At 45.5% G+C, this 22,759-nt stretch overlaps 1 protein-coding gene across 1 annotated transcript; it reads right to left on the bottom strand.

Annotated features, from left to right (window-relative positions):
• Nucleotides 1-2,801: 2,801 nt before the first annotated feature.
• On the bottom strand, nucleotides 2,802-8,010 carry LOC119309630 (putative leucine-rich repeat receptor-like serine/threonine-protein kinase At2g24130). The gene is made up of 3 exons (XM_037585600.1): nucleotides 7,923-8,010; nucleotides 3,551-6,868; nucleotides 2,802-3,431 (listed from the first exon to the last, which is right to left on the bottom strand). Exons 2-3 carry the CDS (start codon nucleotides 6,135-6,137, stop codon nucleotides 3,013-3,015), a joined length of 3,006 nt encoding a protein of 1,001 aa, XP_037441497.1. The 5' UTR covers nucleotides 6,138-6,868; nucleotides 7,923-8,010; the 3' UTR covers nucleotides 2,802-3,012.
• Between the last annotated feature and the right edge of the window lie 14,749 nt (nucleotides 8,011-22,759).

The following is a 22,759-nucleotide window of genomic DNA, read 5'->3' on the forward strand; positions in this document are numbered from 1 at the left end:
CTCCATCGCCAATTCCATGATGCTCCCCATCGGGAGTGAGTAATTCCTTCGTAGGCTCGCTGGTCGGTGAGGAGTTGGATGAGATTCATCATGTAATCATTTAGTTTTGTTAGGGCATGATCCCTAGAATCCACTATGTTCTGAGATTGATGTTGATATGACTTTACCATGCTTAATGCTTGCCACTTTGGCCCAGGGTGCCATGATTTCAGATCTGAACCGTTTATGTTATCACCATTATATCCATGTTCTAGATCCGATCTTGCAAGTTATAGTCACCTACTAGGTGTTATGATCCGGCAACCCCGGAGTGACAATAGTCGGGACCACTCCCGGTGATGATCATAGTTTGAGGAGTTCATGTATTCACCGTGTGCTAATGCTTGTTTAGGTTCTCTATTAAAAGGAGGCATTAATATCCCTTAGTTTCCAATAGGTCTCCGCTGCCACGGGAGGGTAGGACAAAAGATGTCATGCAAGTTCTTTCCATAAGCATGTATAACTATTTAAGGAATACATGCCTACATTATATTTATGAACTGGAACTAGTGCCGTATCGCCCTAGGTTATAACTGTCTCATCATGAATATCATCCAACGAGTCACCGATCTAATGCCTACGAATTTATCTTATATTGTTCTTGCTAAGTTACTACTGTTGCTACTATTATCATTACTGCTACAATATCACTGCTATCACTGTTACTGTTACCGTTACTACTGCTGCTATCATCAAAACTATCATACTACTGTGCTATTAACCACTTTGTTGCAGATAATTAATCTCCAGATGTGGTTGAATTGACAATTTAGTTACTAATACCTTCAAATATTCTTTGGCTCCCCTTGTGTCGAAACTATAAATTTGGGTTGAATACTTTACCCTCGAAAATTATTGCGATCCCCTATACTTGTGGCTTATCAAGGCGCGCCAACCAGATCGCAGCGGGCCTGCCTCCAGACTCGCAGGAGCCGACTGAGGAGGAGGAGGAGGCGGAGCAGCGACCGGAGCCCATGGAAGGGGCGGTTCCGGAGGAGGCGGACACGACAAAGCCGGAAGAGGAGCAGGCGCCAGTTGCGGGCTTCACCATGAAGGAGGCCATGGCAGAGTTCTCCATCGCCCAAGCGGTGAAGATGGCGGAGTAGACAACCATCCTATAGTCCATCCAGGATGAGGCGTACGTGGAGTCTAATCGGCGCTTCCTCAGGCAAGAATAGGCAAGGACCAACACGCTCTTCGATGAGGTGGAAGCAGAGATGGAGGCGAAGGCAGAGGAGGAGCCTGAGTTGCGTCTGCCCCTCATGTAATCGGGGCCCATGACGGAGATAGTGGACATCTCCGACAACTACGAGTAGCGTAGTCGAGGACTAGTTGATCTACTTAGTACATAGATGTTTTCTTTGCATGTTTTGTATGATTTTAAAATTTCATATATGAGGTGTTCGGATGCAGAGAGTTATTTGAGGAGTGCCTGGTCAGTGCCTCCAGGCGCGTCCACTGGCGTTTAAGGGGCCGGATTTGGTGACCGCGCCTCTAGATGCTCTTAGATCTTTGACCTTGACAAATCACACGTCTTTTTATGACAAGTTATGTTCTTCGAGAATGACAAGTTCAGTTGACGAGCATGACAAATCCGTCTTGAATTATTTTTTATCAAAAAATTGTCATGTTTGCAAACTAAATTTGTCCATCACGCTAATATAAACGGCCATGAAAACGTCAGATTTGCCGCCTAAAAATCTGAGCATGAAAACGGCCATGAAGGAGGCCATGGCTAGTCGAATCAACGGATGCCGGCCAACTTACCATTCTGGATAAGTGCTTTTTATTCCCGCAAAAAGAAAAAAGGATAAGTGCTTTTTATTTGTTTAATTAATTGAGACTGGGTATCTCCATACCAGCTCTCTTGCAATTTTAAACGAGCGCAGTTTTCATGCTCATTGAGAAAAACATGTTTAGCATAGAAGATAAAGATCTCCCCAGTGAGTTGTACACAAAACAAATGATGTTTGAAGATTTAAAGATGACACATGAAAATTTACTTAGAATGACAATGAAGTACCATGTATAGGCAGATATATTGAACTATTTGTAGCAGAACTTGGTTTAAGGAGTTAGATGCAGCACATGCACCTTAGCTACTGTATTTCCGCATGATTTTCCTGCCAGAGTTGCTCTAATTTCATCCTTAGCTAGAACTGTCCACGATAATTACGGCCACATATGTGCTTGCAACCCAGTTTGAGAAACAAAGAAGCATCCAACCAGAAGCGTCATCAGTGGGCCATTACGAGCACAACAGTGATACGCATCATCTGCATGATCGGGTTATCATATTTGCTAGGCTGGTCCATTCTAGGGATTGCTCATGATATGCTCCGACGCACGCTCGGTTTATCCCTCGTAGAGTATACATTAGAGGTGTACATGGACCAAACTTTCCATCTGAAATCCATATGCAACTTTGCTGTTTCATCACTCCTATCCTAACCTTTCTGTAAAGCCTACGTAGAAAATTAAAGTGTCAACTTCGTGTTCCTATGCACAAAAGGCTGTCGTTCTTGCAACGGCAAACTAGCTTGCTTTAGCACGGTGAAAGGGCACTGGTGTATCACAGAAAATGAAACAACTTGTGCTTTCGACACATTCAGGAGTGCGTGTGACTCCTTTTCAGTGTACTCCAATACTTCAAAACATCAGTTTTTTCAAGTTTGCCGAACAAAAAAGAGACATCCGATTGTTTTGGAGTACACGGTACCAGGGCAAAACAAAGGGAAAAACAGAAGATAGCCGTCACACCGAGCTAATCAGTTACTTCCTGAACTTAATTCAGTTTATGTAATTAATCAAGCCTATGTACTACAAAGCTTATAGTACATCAAATCAGACACCTTGAAAGAATGATATACATACATCTTGTGATCATCTTCTCCCTTCACAACCGCATAAATTCCTAACCACGCATACACAACGTATCCCTGTTAATTGCTAGCACTACTTTGCTACCGCTAGCTAGTCATCAATATCTTCGACTACCGTGGATGAGAAGCCCAACGAGGACTCGAATGTAGCGGCCGTGTCGCCCCCGAGGTACCGCTTGAGCCGGTCCAGGTCGTCGGCGGCGTCCAGCATAGACGGCCGCGTGGACGCGCTCTCCTGGGTGCAGAGAATGCCGAGCTCCAGCAGCTCGCCGATGGCCGCGTCCGACATCCTCCTCACCTCAGGCGTCTGGTCCATAACCATCCTGGCCAGCGCCTGGTCGACCACCGCGTCAGCCCGGCCGTGGTAGTGGCTCTTCACCCACTTGTGCAGGCTCAGCCCGCCCTCGAACATGTCGTCGGTAGGCTTCTTCCTCGTTACCATCTCCATCACCAGAACGCCGAAGCTGTACACATCGCCCTTCGTCGTCGGGTTCGAGCCGTAGCCATACTCTTCGGATCATTGACCAAGAAGTAAGAACCACTCAGAAGTCAGAACTAACAATCTGGGAACTCATCACGGGAATAGCTTGTGAATTAGCTTTAGCATTGTGTGGTTTCATGGTACGTACCTGGAGGAATGTATCCGATGGAACCGCACAGCATGTTGGCGGTGGAGGCGCCGACGTCGGCCGTGTTGGCCACACCGCCAACACTCATAACCAGCCGGGAAATGCCAAAGTCAGAGACCAGTGCAGTCATATCGTCGTTGATGAGGACGTTGCTTGGCTTGAGGTCACAGTGGATAACCTTAACCGGCGAGTGGTGGTGCAGGTAGGCAACCCCCTCGGCGATGTCACTGCAGATGTTGACGCGCTGCACCAGGCTGAGCTCAGCCGGCGGCCCAGCATAGAGACACCGCTCGAGGCTGCCCTTCGCCATGAATGGCAGGACCAGCGCCTTGAAGTCCGCCAGGCTGCATGCAGTGATGATCCGCATGAGGTTCCGGTGGCGGATGCGCTTCAGGACCTGGCACTCGCGGCTGAAGCTCTTGGTCGAGTTCCCTGACTGGAGCTGCAGCACCTTCACGGCAACCATGGTGCCGTCCCGCAGCGTGCCACGGTACACGCGGCCGTAGCTGCCTGTTCCGACGAGCCGGTCTGCGCTGAACTCCTCCGTCGCCTCAACCAGCTCCTGGTGTGTGATCCGCGGGTACTTGTACTTCATCACCGGTGACGAGCCTCCGCTGCGTCGGCCCCTGAACATGTCCTCCCGCATTGCAGCTAGCCAATCCCGGATCTTCCAGGCACCGACCGCGCAGAGGATTGTCAGCACGAATGCTAGCACGGCGGCGCAGACGCACATCACGACCAAATACTTCCGGGACTGATACCATGCGCGGTGCCTTTGGCAGTTGCGCCTCACCACCGAGCCGCAGAGCCGTGGGTTGCCAATGTAGGACAGGAAGGTGAAGTCCGCAAAGACGCCAGTTGTGGGCACATGGCCGACGAAGTCATTGTATGACAGGTTGAAATGTTTCAGGCTAGTGCATTTCGTCAGGTTTGCAGGGATCTCACCGGTCAGGGAGTTGTTGGAGACGTCCAGGTTTTTGAGGTCCTTGAGGAGGTCGAGGGACGACGGTAGGACGCCGGTGAGCAAGTTGTGCGACAGGTCGAGGACCTCCAGCTCACGGCAGAGCCCGATCTGCGGGGAGATCGTGCCACTGAAGTTGTTCCAGGACAGGTCAATCACTTGCACCTGTTGCATGTCGCCGAGCCCCCGCGGAAGCTCACCTCTGATCTGGTTGTGCGACAGGTTCAAAGATATAATGTCGGTGCCAGAGACCATGTCTGGTACCTCTCCGGTCAAGCTGTTGTTCGAGAGGTCAAGGTGCAGCAAGCGGATGCATTCGGCAAGGCGGTTTGCCGGTATCTCCCCGGACAGCTGGTTGTTCTGCAGGTAGAGGTTGACAAGCCTGGTTCCGATGCCGCTCGGGATGCTCCCCGACAGCGCATTGCCTGACAGATCCAGCTCGCCGAGGCTCGTCGCGTTGCCAATGCACGCTGGGATCATGCCCCTCAGGGCGTTGTTGGAAAGGGAGAGCCGCTCGAGCTTTGGCAAGCCGCAGATGGAAGCCGGGACTGTCCCATTCAGCTGGTTGCTTGACAGGTTCATCAGTGTGATGTTTATCACGTCGCCCATGTCGGCCGGGATTGGGCCCTCGATCTTGTTGAGCTCCAGGTTGAGGTGCGATATATTTGGTGGGAGCAACGAGCCAAGCCAGCTTGGCAGCCGACCGCCCATCCCCACCGCGCCGGCCTCGATCTCCAGTATCTGGGAGCAGTTTGATACTGCGGCAAAGAAGGGCTCCAGGTTGGTGTTTCCATCGTGGCTCGAGAACCGGTAGTTGTTGGACAAATGCAGGTACTTGAGCTGCTGCTTGCCCGCTATGATGCCGGCGGGGAGCTCGTCGGCGAGCGAGTTGTCCTCCACATCCAGCATGTACAGATAAGTGCAGTTAGCGAGCCACCATGGGAGTTTTCCGGTTAGCCTGTTGGAGTAGAGGTTGAGCACAAGAATGTTCTCCGAGGCTTCCAGGGGAATCTCGCCGGATAGATCGTTGTTGCCGAAGTCCACCAGACCTAGACTGGTGCAGTTCTTGAGGAGAACGGCCGGGATAGGGCCTGAGAGCTGATTATCCTTGAGACTGAGGTAGGCCAACCTTGACAGCTCAGAGAAGGACGGCGGTATGCTGCCGCTGAGATGGTTGTGGCCGAGGTCGAGGACTTCGAGACCGCGGAGGTTGGAGAGCTCGGCCGGGATCTGCCCTGCGAGGAAATTGTGAGACATGTCGAGGCTCTTGAGACGTGTGAGGTTACCGATGACAGGCGGCACGGCGCCAGAGATGTTCATGTCGCCCAGGGAGAGGCCGATGACGTGCTGCCGCCTCCAGTCGCAGGCGACACCGGTGAGGCCGCAGACGTCGCCGTTGGACTCGTTCCAGTCGGCCAGAGGCGACGGCGACAGCAAGGTGAGCGAGTGTTTCAACGCCAGGAGCGTGGCCTTCTCCTGCAGCAGCACTTGCCGCCGACGCTGCTGCTGCCGGGCGATCATCCCAGCCCACCGCTCGCCCGCCGCAGCGGCCACGGCATGGAAGGGCATGAGGTGGAGGAGGAGGAGGAGAATGGCGGCGCGCCTGACTGCCATGGGAGCCCTCATGCTTTACTGGAAAGGCATGCAGCCAGTGATGGACTATGGGAGGTAGCTCGGACCTCGGAGCTAGCTAAGGGTTCTACATGGCGGTAGCATCTCCAGTCACTACTCTATAGGCTGGATGTACCAGAGATGGATCGGAAAGGATGTTGAGGCAGGACGCAGAAAATATGGACTGGGAACGAAGATAGATGGATGGAGAATGAGGTGATGGCGACCGGCGAGAGTGGCGGTAATGGCAGCATGGCCCCTGGCTGATTTGTTTCTGCGTCGGCTATGATTGCCCAGTGCACGACAAGCGGGCGCAGGCAGTGGGAAAGCGACCGGAGATGGCTCGGCACTTCAACTTCGGCAGCGCGCACGCGTGTGCAGTAGGGACGAGGTTGTAATGGCCGTAGATTTTTCTTCGGGCATGCCGCACTCGCGCCAGTAGGCCAATACGGATGGGGTTATCTGTCTCGGGAAATACTGTAGTGCTAGCTGTGGTGCTTGCCAAGAAATCCCCTTGTGTACAATGTATTTTCTTCTACTGTTAACCCAGCTAGTTAATCTGAACACTACTTTAGGCAAGCGTGTGTATCTCTATTGCCAACCGAACAACCATCTGACAGATCTGGAGTAAGTTGAGCATGATAAAGCTAGAGTAAACCAACCTGGTTATGTATTGACTGTGTGCATCAATCCACACCTCCATGCAGAGGCCGGGCGCCGCCTCCTTTATCCAAAAAAACAAAGCTCTGTAAAAAAGATCTGATTAGTTTAAGCCTGAACCAATTCATACCAAGCAGCTGCACATATGTGCAGTTATACATGTCAAATCTTGCGTGTGTGTAACAACTAGAAGCACAAACAGAAATTCTACTCACTAACATCCATCAGCTGGGTGATCTCAATTATCTGGTTTCAGGCTAACATCCAGCAGAGACTAGCAGAGTATCAGGGTGTTTACGGGGCGTCTGTCATGCCTAACATGCACACGCTGTCTCTCAAAGGTTCAGAGAACAGCCACATTTTTCACAACCCGGGCATGTGATTCATGAACAAACTTTTCAACGGTCTGGACCATCATGCAACATTGCAATTGCAGATTTTTAGTACTAGTAAAGTTCAGCCTACAAGTGTGAGTGTGTGACCTATGCTGCTATGCATAAGCTAGGGGTGGGCCAGAAAGCTTAACCTATGAGACCTTGTTTATACATAGGTAACCAAAAACAATGTCAAAGAATGATTAGCACTTTTGCGATGCAGGATAGGAAAATCGGCCTACATGTCTAAGGCTGTTATTAAATGATTAGTTAGGTGCATCATGACTGCCCTTTCAACCAAAATCAAGTGGGGCACTCTTGAGGTGTTTCATTTGCACCATGATGCTTACTTCCCGCTGGAACAAACAAGATGTTCAGTTTGTAGATATCTGGCACTGTTCCATCTTCCATGATATGCAGGATACCAAGCAGATTGTGTTATTTGTTTGTACAGCTAGTTTTTTCAGATAAACTGTTTGTCCTGCTAGTTTCACACCGTTCCCATGTAAAGTAGCAGGACAAGATAAGTAGCAAAGATAGATAGAGGCTTCTGTATTGCTCTATGTGCATGCCAAACTGTAAATAGGTACAGCAGGGCACTTTTTCTCCTAATACTCGAATCATGTGAGAGTGAGCATATGCGGTGAAGCCTCTAGAGCACTAGCAATAGCTGACGAAACTAAACTATTGCAAATTGAGATGATGCAGTGATCTTTTTAGCAATGCCTGGAGAAAATGCCATGCCGCCAGCTATCATAATTCTGACCTTTTTAATTGAAGTGGTCCACAGCCGGCACCGGGTGAATGGGCTTCGGTCTGCTGTCGCCTTCTTCAGAAAGAGCACACGACCTCTGTATTTTCTGCCTCAAAATGTATTTGATCAGACAAGGTTCCCGAGATAATGGAAAAACATAGTACACGACCGACCTCATGCGAGGAGGAGCTGGATACCAAATCACAGGCATGCTCGCAGTCACCTCCCCTGCTCCTTGAATCATCCGGAGCAAGCCTCAGCTTGATTTGAGCAATAATGCCAGTCCTCTGGGGCAGCATCTCTATTTTTCGCAAAGGTATCTCCACCAAGAAGGTTGCACATGGTCTCCTAGTAAGCATCCCGGAGGTAGGGTAGCCGGCATCGGTATCAACAGGCGGTGCAAGTGCTGGGCTGTGCCGCGCATTTGCACGAGCAGGTGGTGGGCGCGGGGGTGCCCAGCCGGTGGCAGACAAAACAACCAGGAGATCACAAGCTGTACAGCTACAAATCCATGAGGAGGGCCTCCGATCGCGCCACGGTTGGCCCGCGCCGATGGTGCCGCCCGGCGCGGCCGTCGTGCTCCCCGCCATCGTCGGGTTTGAGTAGGATTTTTCCACCTCCTGTTTTGTGTCATGGGGTTTGAGTGGTACGACGGCTTGGAGAGGCGGGCGACATGATTGTCGGGGGAGACGCAACGCAACATGGGGCGCCCCTATGTCTCCTCTAAGGCCTTGTTCGGTTGCACAGGGTTTGAGGGGGATTAAAGAGGATTGTGAGGGATTACATCTCCTATAAGTCAAATTTCTTTCCAATCCCCTTCAAACCTCTCCAATCTCCTTGGGGAAGGGATTAAACGAACAAGCCCTAAGCGAGACCTAGGGAAACACACGCGTCAGGGCAGCTCCAGGGCACATCCTCGGGTTTTCTTCTGTCACGTTTTTTGTTTCTCATTTTCATTTCTTTTTTAAATTTTGTTTACACTTCCGGAAATGATAAACATATATATTAAAAAATAAACTTTACATAATATTTTGAAAAATGTTAATCATGCATTTGAAAATTGTTAAATGTGTATAGAAAAAAATGTTGACCATGTATACGAAAAATATACAATGTGTGAAAAAAATTGATCATGTATTTTTTAAATTAATAAAGCTTTAAAAACATTGTTAAACAATTATTTTGAAAAACAATCAAACATTTAAAAACGTTAAATGTGTATAGAAAAAAGATGTCAAACATTTATTAAAAAAATGTTTAACTTGCATTTTTAAAAGGATAAATGTAAAGGGGCAGCCCCAGTGCATGTAGCTCCCGCTTGCGCAGGATCTGGGGAAGGTCCGACCACTTTGGGTCTATTATACGCAGCCTTTCCCTACATTTCTGCAAGAAGCTGTTTCCAGGACTTGAACACGTGACCTCATGGTCACAAGGCAGCAGCTTTACCACTGCGTCAAGGCTCCCCTTCTTTAAAAGGATAAATGTGTATAGAAAAAATGTTTGACCATGTATAAAAAATGTTAAATTTGAATTTGAATTTTTTTAATGTGTATAGAAAAATGTTGACCATGTATTCAAAATATGCGAAACTGATATTTAAAAAATGCTAAATGTGTATAGAAAAAATGTTGACCATGTATTAAAAAAATGTTAAATGTGTATACAAAAAATGTTGACCATGTATTCAAAACTGTTAACCTTGTATTTAAAAAATGTTAAATGTATATAGAAACAAAGTTGATCATGTATTAAAAAATGTTAAATTTGTATTTAAACTATGTTAATGAAGCTTTTGAAAAAAATGTATAAAAAAAGTTGACCATGTATTAAAAAAATATTAATTTGATATTTTGAAAATATTAATCAAGCATTTAAAAAAATGTTGAACGTGTGTTACATCCTGACCGACGACATTCCAGTGTCGTTGATAGAAACCAGCCGTGAAGTCGTCCACGCCTGGGGCCTTAGACGGTGCCATATCGAAAAGTTCCTTCCTTACTTCTTTAGCCACAAAGTCCTTCTCAATGAACTCATTGATAGCTTCGGATGCATGAGGTTGCACACATTCCAACAGCTCTTCCATTAGGCTATACCTGGTAGAAGCTCAATATTACATGTTTTTGTAAGTGCATCTAGTGCCACCCGTATTTGGTTTTGAAGTATGACACACGTGGTTGAGGGACTAATGTGTTTGTGAGAATTGCAGGATAACACAGGTAGTAGTCCCTCATTGATTCGGTTTACCTACCAGAGATGGCCCCTAGAAATGTGTGAATACATTGAAGATAATGGTGGTTCGTGAAGACATTCACGTGAAGATTATGACTTGTGAAGATATTCACTTGAAGACTATGGAGTGCGAAGACAAAGTTGTTTCGTAGTTTCATTTCTTCTTTATTGAGTCATAGGAACCACCGTACTGTTAAGTGGGGTCCAAGTGAACAAAGTCAGAGTGACTGATGTGATGCTCAACCAAATTCTATGTCTTCGAGCAAAGACAATGAGAGCAAACCTTATCCAGAGCTGGATGAGTCAGCTTTGCTTGTAGCTCAAGCCAAGCTACTGCGTGCGTTTGAAATCCGACATTTGGACACGTGTCGGTTCCTTAGTGACCCAGGGTCATTTCGGACATATCAGGTCGGGTTGCCACTTGGCTATAAATAGCCCACCCCCTACATCATAAATTGGTGGCTGCTCCGAGTTAGTGCACGGCTTTTGTCATTTGAGAGCAACCCACCTCCGAAGCATTTGAGAGAGAGATCCTTGCGAGGACAAAGCCCAAAACACCCAGAGCCAAAGAGTGTTAGGCATCACTGAAGTCTTTCTCTCCGCGTGATCTGAAGACTTGTTACACTTGAGGACTATGAATCCTCCAGTCGGTTAGGCGTCGCATTTTGAGCATCCAAGAGTCATCGTGGATTGCCGGTGAACTAAGTCTGTGAAGGTTTGGAAGTCTACCTTGAAGACTTACCAGAGTGATTGGGCGAGGACTGGGTGTTCTTAGCTCAAGGGGAATAAGGTGAAGACGCGGTCTTTTGAGTTCAATCTTAGCCTCCCTAACCAGACGTACAGTTGTCACAGCAACTGAAACTGGTCTACCAAATCCTTGTCTTCACCAAGCAACTGGTTCTATCCTTTACTCTTCTTACTTTTCAGTTTGTCTTCGCGAAGTCATTGCTTACCTGCTCGATTCACTTGACTTCACTGTGTGAAGACTTATATTTGTTTGGCTTCATACTTTCTTCCATTCTGATCCTGTCTACCTAGCTGCCATTAGTCTTCGTGCTTCCACTGTATTGTCTTCTTGACTAATGCTAGTCTAGTGTAGTTTACATTTTGCTGCATATCATAGAGGTTCAGTTTACTTGTTTATCTTCAAAGTCATCGTGTTTTGAAGACTTTCATAAAAATCGCCTATATTTGTTTGGTTTCATACTTTCTTCCATTCTGATCCTGTCTACCTAGCTGCCATTAGTCTTCGTGCTTCCACTGTATTGTCTTCTTGACTAATGCTAGTCTAGTGTAGTTTACATTCTGCTGCATATCATATAGGTTCAGTTTACTTGTTTATCTTCAAAGTCATCGTGTTTTGAAGATTTTCATAAAAATCGCCTATTTACACCCCCCCTCTAGTCGATAACTAGCACTTTTAGTTTTATCTCCCCTGGGTCGCTACATATGTGACCATTAGCTCTCTCCAGAGACGTTATGCGGTTTATGCACTTATGATGGGCTGCCTGGGCCTGGAAATATCCAGTGTTCCGGTCACCCTCCTTAAGCCATGTCACGCGGGATCGTTGCTTAAGCATATTTCCTCCTGCCGATGGGCTTCTCGCAACTGTGATTCATCCGCTTTCTCTTCCTCCATTGGTCCACGTCCCAATGAGGTACTTCTTAGACGGTCTAAGACGTTGTTGAAGCTTGCGTACTTTCTTCGCTAAATTTAAAAACTCCTATTGTCCCCAGGAGCCCAAGTCATTCTAGACCACTGAGAGAGCCTCGACAAGTCCTTGTAGTCCACCTTGTCCAGCTCCTGTCCGCCACATTCTCCTTACCATGTCATCATAGTCAGGATGAGATTGCCATACATTTTCGTACCGGAAGGTCGCTGTGCACGTGACCATCCCGACGCCATTCTGGCCTTTAATTCCTCAAGTACAAAGCAATGATTAGATTCCACACTCTAATGTGCTTGACACTTGAGAATTCAAACAAATCTAGAAACCTTTGTGTCGTGGATTTGTCACGGCAGATGTCCTTAGTCGTGATGTCAACGCATCTATGTAGTAGCTTGAGAGGGGTTGAGTGGGATGAGAGACGCGAGGTTTTTTACCCAGGTTCGGCCCCTCACAATGGATGTAAAAGCCTACATCCCGCTTCATTGATATTGATCATGGTGCTCACGATTACAAGGGTGCTCTTTCGCTACCTCTATCTCGAGAGCTATTGATGTATCTGTCTAAACTTGTCCCTCTTGGGGTGCCCCGCCCCTCCTTATATAAGTTGAAGGGGCGAGTTACATGACTAGTCCTAATAGGATTAGGATTACTCTATTACAAGTGGAGTCCTAGTCTTGCTTCCTTTGTAAGGAAATATTCCTTCTGCTTTCCTCTTAAGCCGGCCCACCGGACACGCACCTTGAGTCGGTCTTCTCATAAGCCGCCTTCTAGGTCTTGGGCCTTGTTATTCTTCTGACCCGCCTGCCGGGTCACCAATGAGTCACCAGGCCCGGCCGGGTCCTGAGTGAGTGGAGAGATCCGAGTGGGTCACTTAGTGAGTCGCGAGTCTTTGGGCGGGTCACTAGTGAGTCGCCAAGTCTGGCCGGGTCATACTTCCGGCCGAGTCATACCGCGGGGTATATCCCCGACATTAGCCCCCAGTTTAATTTGGATTTATCCATGTTAAACTGATCCTGCAAAACACACACAAGAACAAATTTGATAGGTTGTGCTCCGGATTAAATGTTTTTGAACCGGCACCTGATCATCCTTAAGTCCTTGTCATTTCCTTCTTGATACGTGTCCATGACTTCAAAGCAAATCAATTTTAGCAGATATGTTCAAACTTTGCCAATGCAAAAGATCCTGGTACTTCGTCTGAAAAGTCCAGGTCAATAGGCCAGCTTCATAGTCAATTTGCTTGTAGAAAAAATATTATAAAAAAGAATCCATTTGAGTCGGCCTTCAATGCTTTGACTTAATAAAAATATTGGACTTAAGATGTCCTTCTGGAGCTAAACCAGTTTTTGAATACTCCGGCTTAATGATGCTAGAGCTTGTCAAGTTGCGATCCTCGAAATTGCCGGGTTATGACTGATAATGTCGGGTCATGATTGTTGCTGACACCAAGATATGTAATTGACTTTCTTGAGTTATCTAGGCCAAAACTGAGAATATAATACCTGGTTTGTTCAAAAAACTGAGAATTTGAAGATATTCCTCCCTTATATGCATATCATCTGTAGCCCCCAAGTTTTAAGAGGAAAACATAGTGATAGCTTAAGACTTGCTTCAATATAAATGATGCAACTTTGGAGAAATCTGGATTGTTCATGTAAGTCGCCAATCATAAACTAAACACTTTGTACTTCCCATGTGTGGCCCCCAAGTGCCGGGTCATTATGCAATAATGAGAAGGGACTTTGCAGATTTGATTATGTAGACTTAAGCAGCAATGTTTAGCCCCCAAGGGTCGGCTCAGTAAGATAATGCTGAGCTGGGACTTTATGTGTACTTCCAAAAAATAACACCAAATGATGTAGCTCCCAAGTTTTTGGGTTACCTTTGACAGGAGCAATTAGTATCCCCCAAGGGCCGGCTCATTACGATGTGATGAGTCGAGTCTTCAATAAGGTGAGTTAAAAACAACCTCGCATTAGCCCCCAAATGTCATGGTGCATGCTTGCAGCGACATGGGACTTCCATATTTGATATATCCATTGTCAGGATGATGTTATTGAAATCCTTGCATATTCAATATTGAACCATGCTCTCTATTGTGAGCCAGTATTCTTGGATAAAGAAATAATAGCTATTGCTCTGGCGTGAAAACAATCACAAGATCTTATATGTTAACGAGTAAATCCAGAGTTGAATACTCAGTGGCTCTTGCCTGATGGCGATTTAATGTGCATTCATTGTAATCCGGGACTTTTGCTACCCGGTGGCTTATAGCCTTTGTAAAAAAATCAGGAATTGATAACCTCTACAAGCAAAGATGTTATTGCAAACATGCACAATAATATAATTCATGAGCCGGCTTTTAAAGCTTGAATCCAGGGCAGGTTAAATAACCCAACCATCCATGGCGGCTCATAGTCATGTCCAGTTTTTGGAAAATATCACTTTGGCGTCTCATAGCCTCAATAAACTCAATATGGAGCAATATAACCCGGAGCTGGATAACCCGGTAATATCTTCAGATGGACAGATGATGGACTTAAACGCATTGATTCGTATGAGCAATAGCAATATTCCTACTTGTGTAAAACTCTGCATGCCCTACACAAAATTTAAACAACATATGCCCTGGTGACTTAACGTCAAAAACCAGAGCGGGTAACAACCCAAACATAATATAGTCTTTATGCAATTATGGAAAATACTAGAATTAAGCCATTCAAGCCAAAAATATATTGACGACTTAAAGTCCAAAGCCAGGGCGGATTATTACCTCGCATATTCATATAACCAGGAAAACATACCTGTAGATTTGATTGATATTATCAGCTCACATCACCATATGTAGTAAAGGTGACAACCCCGATATTTATAAGTGCCTGATTTCAATGGAGCCTGCTGGTGACTTAAGTCAAAAGCCAGGGCGGGTGACAACCCAAATACTTGCAACCACAACTATTTAAGCCGGAACATACTGGCGACTTAAGTGCATAGCCAGGGCGGGTTATCAAACCCCAAATATTCGTACCATTATTTCCTAGTAAGCATCTCGGAGGTAGGGTATCCGGCATCTGGATCGGGATCAACAAGCGATGCAAGTGCCGGGCTGTGTCGCGCATTTGCACAAGCAGGTGGTGAGCGCGCGGGTGCCCAGACAGTGGCAGACAAGACAACCAGGAGATCACAAGTTGTACGCCTACAAATCCATGAAGAGGGCCTTCGATCGCGCCACCATTGGCCCGCGCCGATGGTGCCGCCCGGCGCGGCCGTCATGCTCCCCGCCATCGTCGGGTTTGAGTGCGATTTTTTCCACCTTCCTTTTTTCATGTCATGGGGTTTGAGTTGTAGTGGAAATTGAAGTACGACGGCTTGGAGAGGCGGGCGACAGGAAAATCGGGGGAGACGCAACGCTTTAAGGCCAACTCCACCGCGTGATCCCAAACGGACGTCCGTTTTGCCCGGATTCTGTCCGTTTGGCTAGGGCAATGGGGTCGTGCCCGGGCGGTTTCTGGGATGCGGTGACCATGCGCCCAACGCATAGACGCATCCCGGCCGCATCCTATCCGCGTACATTTTTCTTTGCAAGCCCTTAACTTTTTTTCATCATTCATTTTTGATACATGGGAATACATCACCAAATTTTGACTAGAAAAGCAAGCCCAAAGAAAACAAGAACCGCAAAAATACATTTTAGAATATATCCAACTTCCATAACTGCTCCTGTAAGTTGGATTACTGCCTTCTGGATGCACTCATTGTTGATCTGCGGAGGAGGCTCGATCTTGCGTTCTTCTTTCTTCTTCGAGTCTAAAGAAGTCGATGTTGCTTCCTCACATTTAGTCTCATGTCTATCCTCTAATCTAGCAACAAATGCACTTGTCTCTGTTGGGGAACGTAGTAATTTCAAAAATTTCCTACGTACACGCAAGATCATGGTGATGGCATAGCAACGAGAGGGGAGAGTGTTGTCCACGTACCCTCGTAGACCGAAAGCGGAAGCGTTAGAACAACGCGGTTGATGTAGTCGTACGTCTTCACGGCCCGACCGATCAAGCACCGAAACTACGGCACCTCCGAGTTCTAGCACACGTTCAGCTCGATGACGTCCCTCGAACTCCGATCCAGCCGAGTGTCGAGGGAGAGTTCCGTCAGCACGACGGCGTGGTGACGATCTTGATGTACTACCGACGCAGGGCTTCGCCTAAGCACCGCTACGATATTATCGATGTGGATTATGGTGGGGGGAGGGGCACCGCACACGGCTAAGAGATCCAAGGGATCAATTGTTGTTGTACCTAGAGGTGCCCCCCTGCCCCCGTATATAAAGGAGCCAGGGGGAGGGGTTCGGCCGGCCAGGAGGGGCGCGCCAGGAGGAGTCCTCCTCCCACCGGGAGTAGGACTCCCCCCTTCCTTGTTGGAGTAGGAGAGAAGGAAAGAGGGGGAGAGGAGGAAGGAAAAGGGGGCTGCACCCCTTGTCCAATTCGGACCAGAGGGGGGCTGCGCCCCTCCTTCCTTTCGGCCTCTCTCCTCTATTCCCGTATGGCCCAATAAGGCCCATATACTCCCCGGCGAATTCCCGTAACTCTCCGGTACTCCGAAAAATACCCGAATGACTCGGAACCTTTCCGAACTTCGAATATAGTCATCCAATATATCGATCTTTACGTCTCGACCATTTCGAGACTCCTCGTCATGTCCCCGATCTCATCCGGGACTCCGAACTCCTTCGGTACATCAAAACTCATAAACTCATAATATAACTGTCATCGAAACCTTAAGCGTGCGGACCCTACGGGTTCGAGAACAATGTAGACATGACCTAGAACTATTCTCGGTCAATAACCAATAGCGGAACCTGGATGCTCATATTGGCTCCCACATATTCTACGAAGATCTTTATCGGTCAAACCGCATAACAACATACGTTGTTCCCTTTGTCATCGGTATGTTACTTGCCCGAGATTCGATCGTCGGTATCCAATACCTAGTTCAATCTCGTTACCGGCAAGTCTCTTTACTCGTTACATAATGCATCATCCTGCAACTAACTCATTAGTCACATTGCTTGCAAGGCTTATAGTGATGTGCATTACCGAGAGGGCCCAGAGATACTTCTCCGACAATCGGAGTGACAAAACCTAATCTCGAAATACGCCAACTCAACATGTACCTTTGGAGACACCTGTAGTACTCCTTTATAATCAACCAGTTACGTTGTGACGTTTGGTAGTACCCAAAGTGTTCCTCCAGTAAACGGGAGTTGCATAATCTCATAGTTACAGGAACATGTATAAGTCATGAAGAAAGCAATAGCAACATACTAAACGATCAAGTGCTAGGCTAACGGAATGGGTCATGTCAATCACATCATTCTCCTAATGATGTGATCCCATTAATCAAATGACAACACATGTCTATGGTTAGGAAACAAAACCATCTTTGATTAATGAGCTAGTCAAGTAGAGGCATACTAGTGACTATATGTTTGTCTATGTATTCACACATGTATCATGTTTCCGGTTAATACAATTCTAGCATGAATAATAAACATTTATCATGAAATAAGGAAATAAATAATAACTTTATTATTGCCTCTAGGGCATATTTCCTTCAGTCTCCCACTTGCACTAGAGTCAATAATCTAGTTCACATCGCTATGTGATTTAACACCAATATTCACATCTGCATGTGATTAATACCCATAGTTCACATCATCATGTGATCAACACCCAAAGGGTTTACTAGAGTCAATGATCTAGTTCACATCGCTATGTGATTAACACCCAAAAGAGTACTAAGGTATGATCATGTTTTGCTCGTGAGAGAAGCTTAGTCAACGGGTCTGTCATATTCAGAGCCGTATGTATTTCGCAAATATTCTATGTCCACAATGCTCTGCACGGAGCTACTCTAGCTAATTGCTCCCACTTTCAATATGTATCCAGATTGAGACTTAGAGTCATCTGGATTGGTGTAAAAGCTTGCATCGTTGTAACTTTAACGACGGGCTCTTTTATCACCTCCATAATCGAGAAACATCTCCTTAGTCCTCACTAAGGATATTCTTGACCCATGTCCAGTGATCTACTTATTAGATCAAAATTGTATTCCTTTGCCAAACACAGAGCAAGGTATACAATAGGTCTGGTTCACAGCATAGCATACTTTATAGAACCTATGACTGAGGCATAGGGAATGACTTTTCATTCTCTTTCCATTTTCTGCAATGGTTGGGTCTTGAGTCTTACTCAACTTCACACCTTGTAACACAGGCAAGAACTCCTTCTTTGACTGTTCCATTTTGAACTATTTCAAAAATTTATCAAGGTATGTACTCATTGAAAAATCTTATCAAGCGTCTTGATCTATCTATATAGATCTTGATGCTCAATGTGTAAGCAGCTTCATCGAGGTCTTGCTTTGTAAAACTCTTATTCAAGTATCCTTTCATGCTATCCAGAATTTCCATATCATTTCCAATTAACAATATGTCATCCACATATAATATTAGAAATGCTACAGAGCTCCCACTCACTTTCTTGTAAATACAGGCTTCTTCAAAAGTCTGTATAAAACCATATGCTTTGATCAACTCATCAAAGCATATATTCCAACTCCGAGATGCTTGCACCAGTCCATAGATGGATCGCTGGAGCTTGCACAATTTGTTAGCACCTTTAGGATTGACAAAATCTTCTGGTTGCATCATATACAACTCTTCTTTAAGAAAACCATTAAGGAATGTAGTTTTGTTTATCCATTTGCCAGATTTCATAAAATGCGGCAATTGCTAACATGATTCAGACAGACTTAAGCATAGATACGAGTGAAAAACTCTCATCGTAGTCAATACCTTGAACTTGTCGAAAACCTTTTGCGACAATTCTAGCTTTGTAGATAGTAACACTATCAGCGTCCGTCTTCCTCTTGAAGATCCATTTAATCTCAATGTCTCGCCGATCATTGGGCAAGTCAATCAAAGTCCATACTTTGTTTCATACATGGATCTTATCTCAGATCTCATGGCCTCAAGCCATTTTGCGGAATCTGGGCTCACCATCGCTTCTTCATAGTTCGTAGGTTCGTCATGGTCTAGTAACATAACTTCCAGAACAGGATTACCGTACCACTCTGGTGCGGATCTTACTCTGTAAGACCTACGAGATTCTGTAGTAACTTAATCTGAAGTTTCATGATCATCATCATTAACTTCCTCACTAATTGGTGTAGTAGTCACAGGAACAGATTTCTGTGATGAACTACTTTCAAATGAGGGAGCAGGTACAGTTACCTCATCAAGTTCTACTTTCCTCCCACTCACTTCTTTCGAGAGAAACTCCTTCTCTAGAAAGGATCCATTCTTAGCAACGAATGTTTTGCCTTTGGATTTGTGATAGAAGGAGTACCCAACAGTTTCCTTTGGGTATTCTATGAAGACGCACTTCTCCGATTTGGGTCCGAGCTTATTAGGTTGAAAACCTTTTTCATATAAGCATCGCAACTCCAAACTTTAAGAAACGACAGCTTAGGTTTACTTCTAAACCATAGTTCATACGATGTCGTCTCAACGGATTTAGATGGTGCCCTTTTAACGTGAATGCAGCTGTCTCTAATGCATAACCCCAAAACGATAATGGTAAATCAGTAAGAGACATCATAGATCGCACCATATCCAATAAAGTGCGGTTACGACGTTCGGACACACCATAACATTGTGGTGTTCCAGGTGGCGTGAGCTGTGAAACTATTCCACATTGTTTTAATTGAAGACCAAACTCGTAACTCAAATATTCGTCTCCGCGATCAGATCGCAAAAACTTTATTTTCTTGTTACGATGATTTTTCCACTTCACTCTGGAATTCTTTGAACCTTTCAACTATTTCAGACTTATGTTTCATCAAGTAGATATACCCATATCTGCTCAAATCATCTTGTGAAGGTCAGAAAATAACGATACTTGCCACGAGCATCAACACTCATTGGATCGCATACATCGGTATGTATTATTTCCAATAAGTCAGTAGCTTGTTCCATTGTTCCGGAGAACGGAGTTTTAGTCATCTTGCCCAAAAGGCACGGTTTGCAAGCATCAAATGATTCATAACCAAGTGATTTCGAAAATCCATCTTTATGTAGTTTTTTCATGCGCTTTACACCGATATGACCCAAACGGCAGTGCCACAAATAAGTTGCACTATCATTATTAACTTTGCATCTTTTGGCATCAATATTATGAATATGTGTATCACTATGATCAAGATCCAACAAACTATTTTCATTGAGTGTATAACCATCAAAGGTCTTATTCATGTAAACAGAATAACAATTATTCTCTAACTTTAAATGAATAACCGTATCGCAATAAACACGATCAAATCATGTTCATGCTCAACGCAAATGCCAAATAACATTTATTTAGGTTTACCACTAATCCCGAAAGTATAGGGAGTGTGCGATGATGATCATATCAATCTTGGAACTACTTCCAACACTCATCGTCACTTCCCCTTCAACTAGTCTGTGTTTATTCTGTAACTCCTGTTTCGAGTTACTAATCTTAGCAACCGAACAAGTATCAAATACTCGGGAGCTACTATAAACACTAGTAAGGCACACATCAATAACCTGTATATCAAATATACCCTTGTTCACTTTGTCATCCTTCTTATCCACCAAATATTCAGGACATTTCCGCTTCCAGTGACCATTTCCTTTGCAATGTAAGCACTCAGTTTCAGGCTTTGGTTCAGCTTTGGGCTTCTTCGTGGGAGTGACAACTTGCTTGTCATTCTAGTCGAAGTTCCCTTTCTTTCCCTTTGCCCTTTTCTTGAAACTAGTGATCTTGTCAACCATCAACACTTGATGCTCTTTCTTGATTTCTAACTTCGTTGATTTCAACATCACGAATCGCTCGGGAATCGTTTTCGTCATCCCTTGCATACTATAGTTCATCACAAAGTTATACTAACTTGGTGATGGTGACTAGAGAATTCTGTCAATCACTATCTTATCTGGAAGATTAACTCCCACTTGATTCAAGCGATTGAAGTACCCAGACAATCTGAGCACATGCTCACTAGTTGAGCGATTCTCCTCCATCTTTTAGCCATAGAACTTGTTGGAGACTTCATATCTCTCAACTCGGGTATTTGCTTGAAATATTAACTTCAACTCCTGGAACATCTCATATGGTCCATGACGTTCAAAACATCTTTGAAGTCCCGATTCTAAGCCGTTAAGCATGGTGCACTAAACTATCAAGTAGTCATCATATTGAGCTAGCCAAACGTTCATAACGTTTGCATCTCCTCCTGCAATAGGTTTGTCACCTAGCGGTGCATTAAGGACATAATTCTTCTGTGCAGCAATGAGGATAAACCTTAGATCACGGATCCAATCCGCCTCATTGCTACTAACATCTTTCAACACAATTTTCTCTAAGAACATATCAAAATAAACATATGGAAGCAACAACGCAAGCTATTGATCTACAACATAATTTTTAAAATACTACCAGGACTAAGTTCATGATAAATTTAAGTTCAATTAATCATATTACTAAAGAACTCCCACTTAGATAGACATCTCTCTAGTCATCTAAGTGATCACGTGATCCAAATCAACTAAACCATGTCCGATCATCACGTGAGATGGAGTAGTTTCAATGGTGAACATCACTATGTTGATCATATCTACTATATGATTCACGTTCGACCTTTCGGTCTCCGTGTTCCGAGGCCCTATCTGTATATGCTAGGCTCGTCAAGTATGACCCGAGTATTCCGCGTGTGCAACTGTTTTGCACCCGTTGTATTTGAACGTAGAGCCTATCACACCCGATCATCACATGGTGTCTCAGCACGAAGAACTTTCGCAACGGTGCATACTCAGGGAGAACACTTCTTGATTATTAGTGAGAGATCATCTTAAAATGCTACCGTCAATCAAAGCAAGATAAGATGCATAAAGGATAAACATCACATGCAATCAATATAAGTGATATGATATGGCCATCATCATCTTGTGCTTGTGATCTCCATCTTCGAAGCACCGTCGTGATCACTATCGTCACCGGCGCGACACCTTGATCTCCATCGTAGCATCGTTGTCGTTACGCCATCTATTGCTTCTACGACTATCGCTACCGCTTAGAGATAAAGTAAAGCAATTACAGGGCGTTTGCATTTCATACAATAAAGCGACAACCATATGGATCCAGCCAGTTGCCGATAACTTCGGTTACAAAACATGATCATCTCATACAATAAAATATAGCATCACGTCTTGACCATATCACATCACAACATGCCCTGCAAAAACAAGTTAGACGTCCTCTACTTTGTTGTTGCAAATTTTACGTGGCTGCTACGGGCTTAGCAAGAACCGTTCTTACCTAGGCATCAAAACCACAAGGATAGTTCGTCAAGTTAGTGATGTTTTAACCTTCGCAAGGACCGGGCGTAGCCACACTCGATTCAGCTAAAGAGAGAGAGACAGACACCCGCCAGCCACCTTTAAGCACGAGTGCACGCAACGGTGAAACCAGTCTCGCGTAAGCGTACGCGTAATGTCGGTCCGGGCCGCTTCATCTCAGAATACCGCCGAACCAAAGTATGACATGCTGGTAAGCACTATGACTTGTATCGCCCACAACTCACTTGTGTTCTACTCGTGCATATAACATCAACGCATAAAACCTAGGCTCGGATGCCACTGTTGGGGAACGTAGTAATTTCAAAAATTTCCTATGTACACGCAAGATCATGGTGATGGCATAGCAACGAGAGGGGAGAGTGTTGTCCACGTACCCTCGTAGACCGAAAGCGGAAGCGTTAGAACAACGCGGTTGATGTAGTCGTACGTCTTCACGGCCCGACCGATCAAGCACCGAAACTACGGCACCTCCGAGTTCTAGCACACGTTCAGCTCGATGACGTCCCTCGAACTCC

The sequence above is a fragment of the Triticum dicoccoides genome, chromosome 5B, assembly GCF_002162155.2.
Source record: "Triticum dicoccoides isolate Atlit2015 ecotype Zavitan chromosome 5B, WEW_v2.0, whole genome shotgun sequence".
NCBI classification, from domain to species: Eukaryota; Viridiplantae; Streptophyta; class Magnoliopsida; order Poales; family Poaceae; genus Triticum; species Triticum dicoccoides.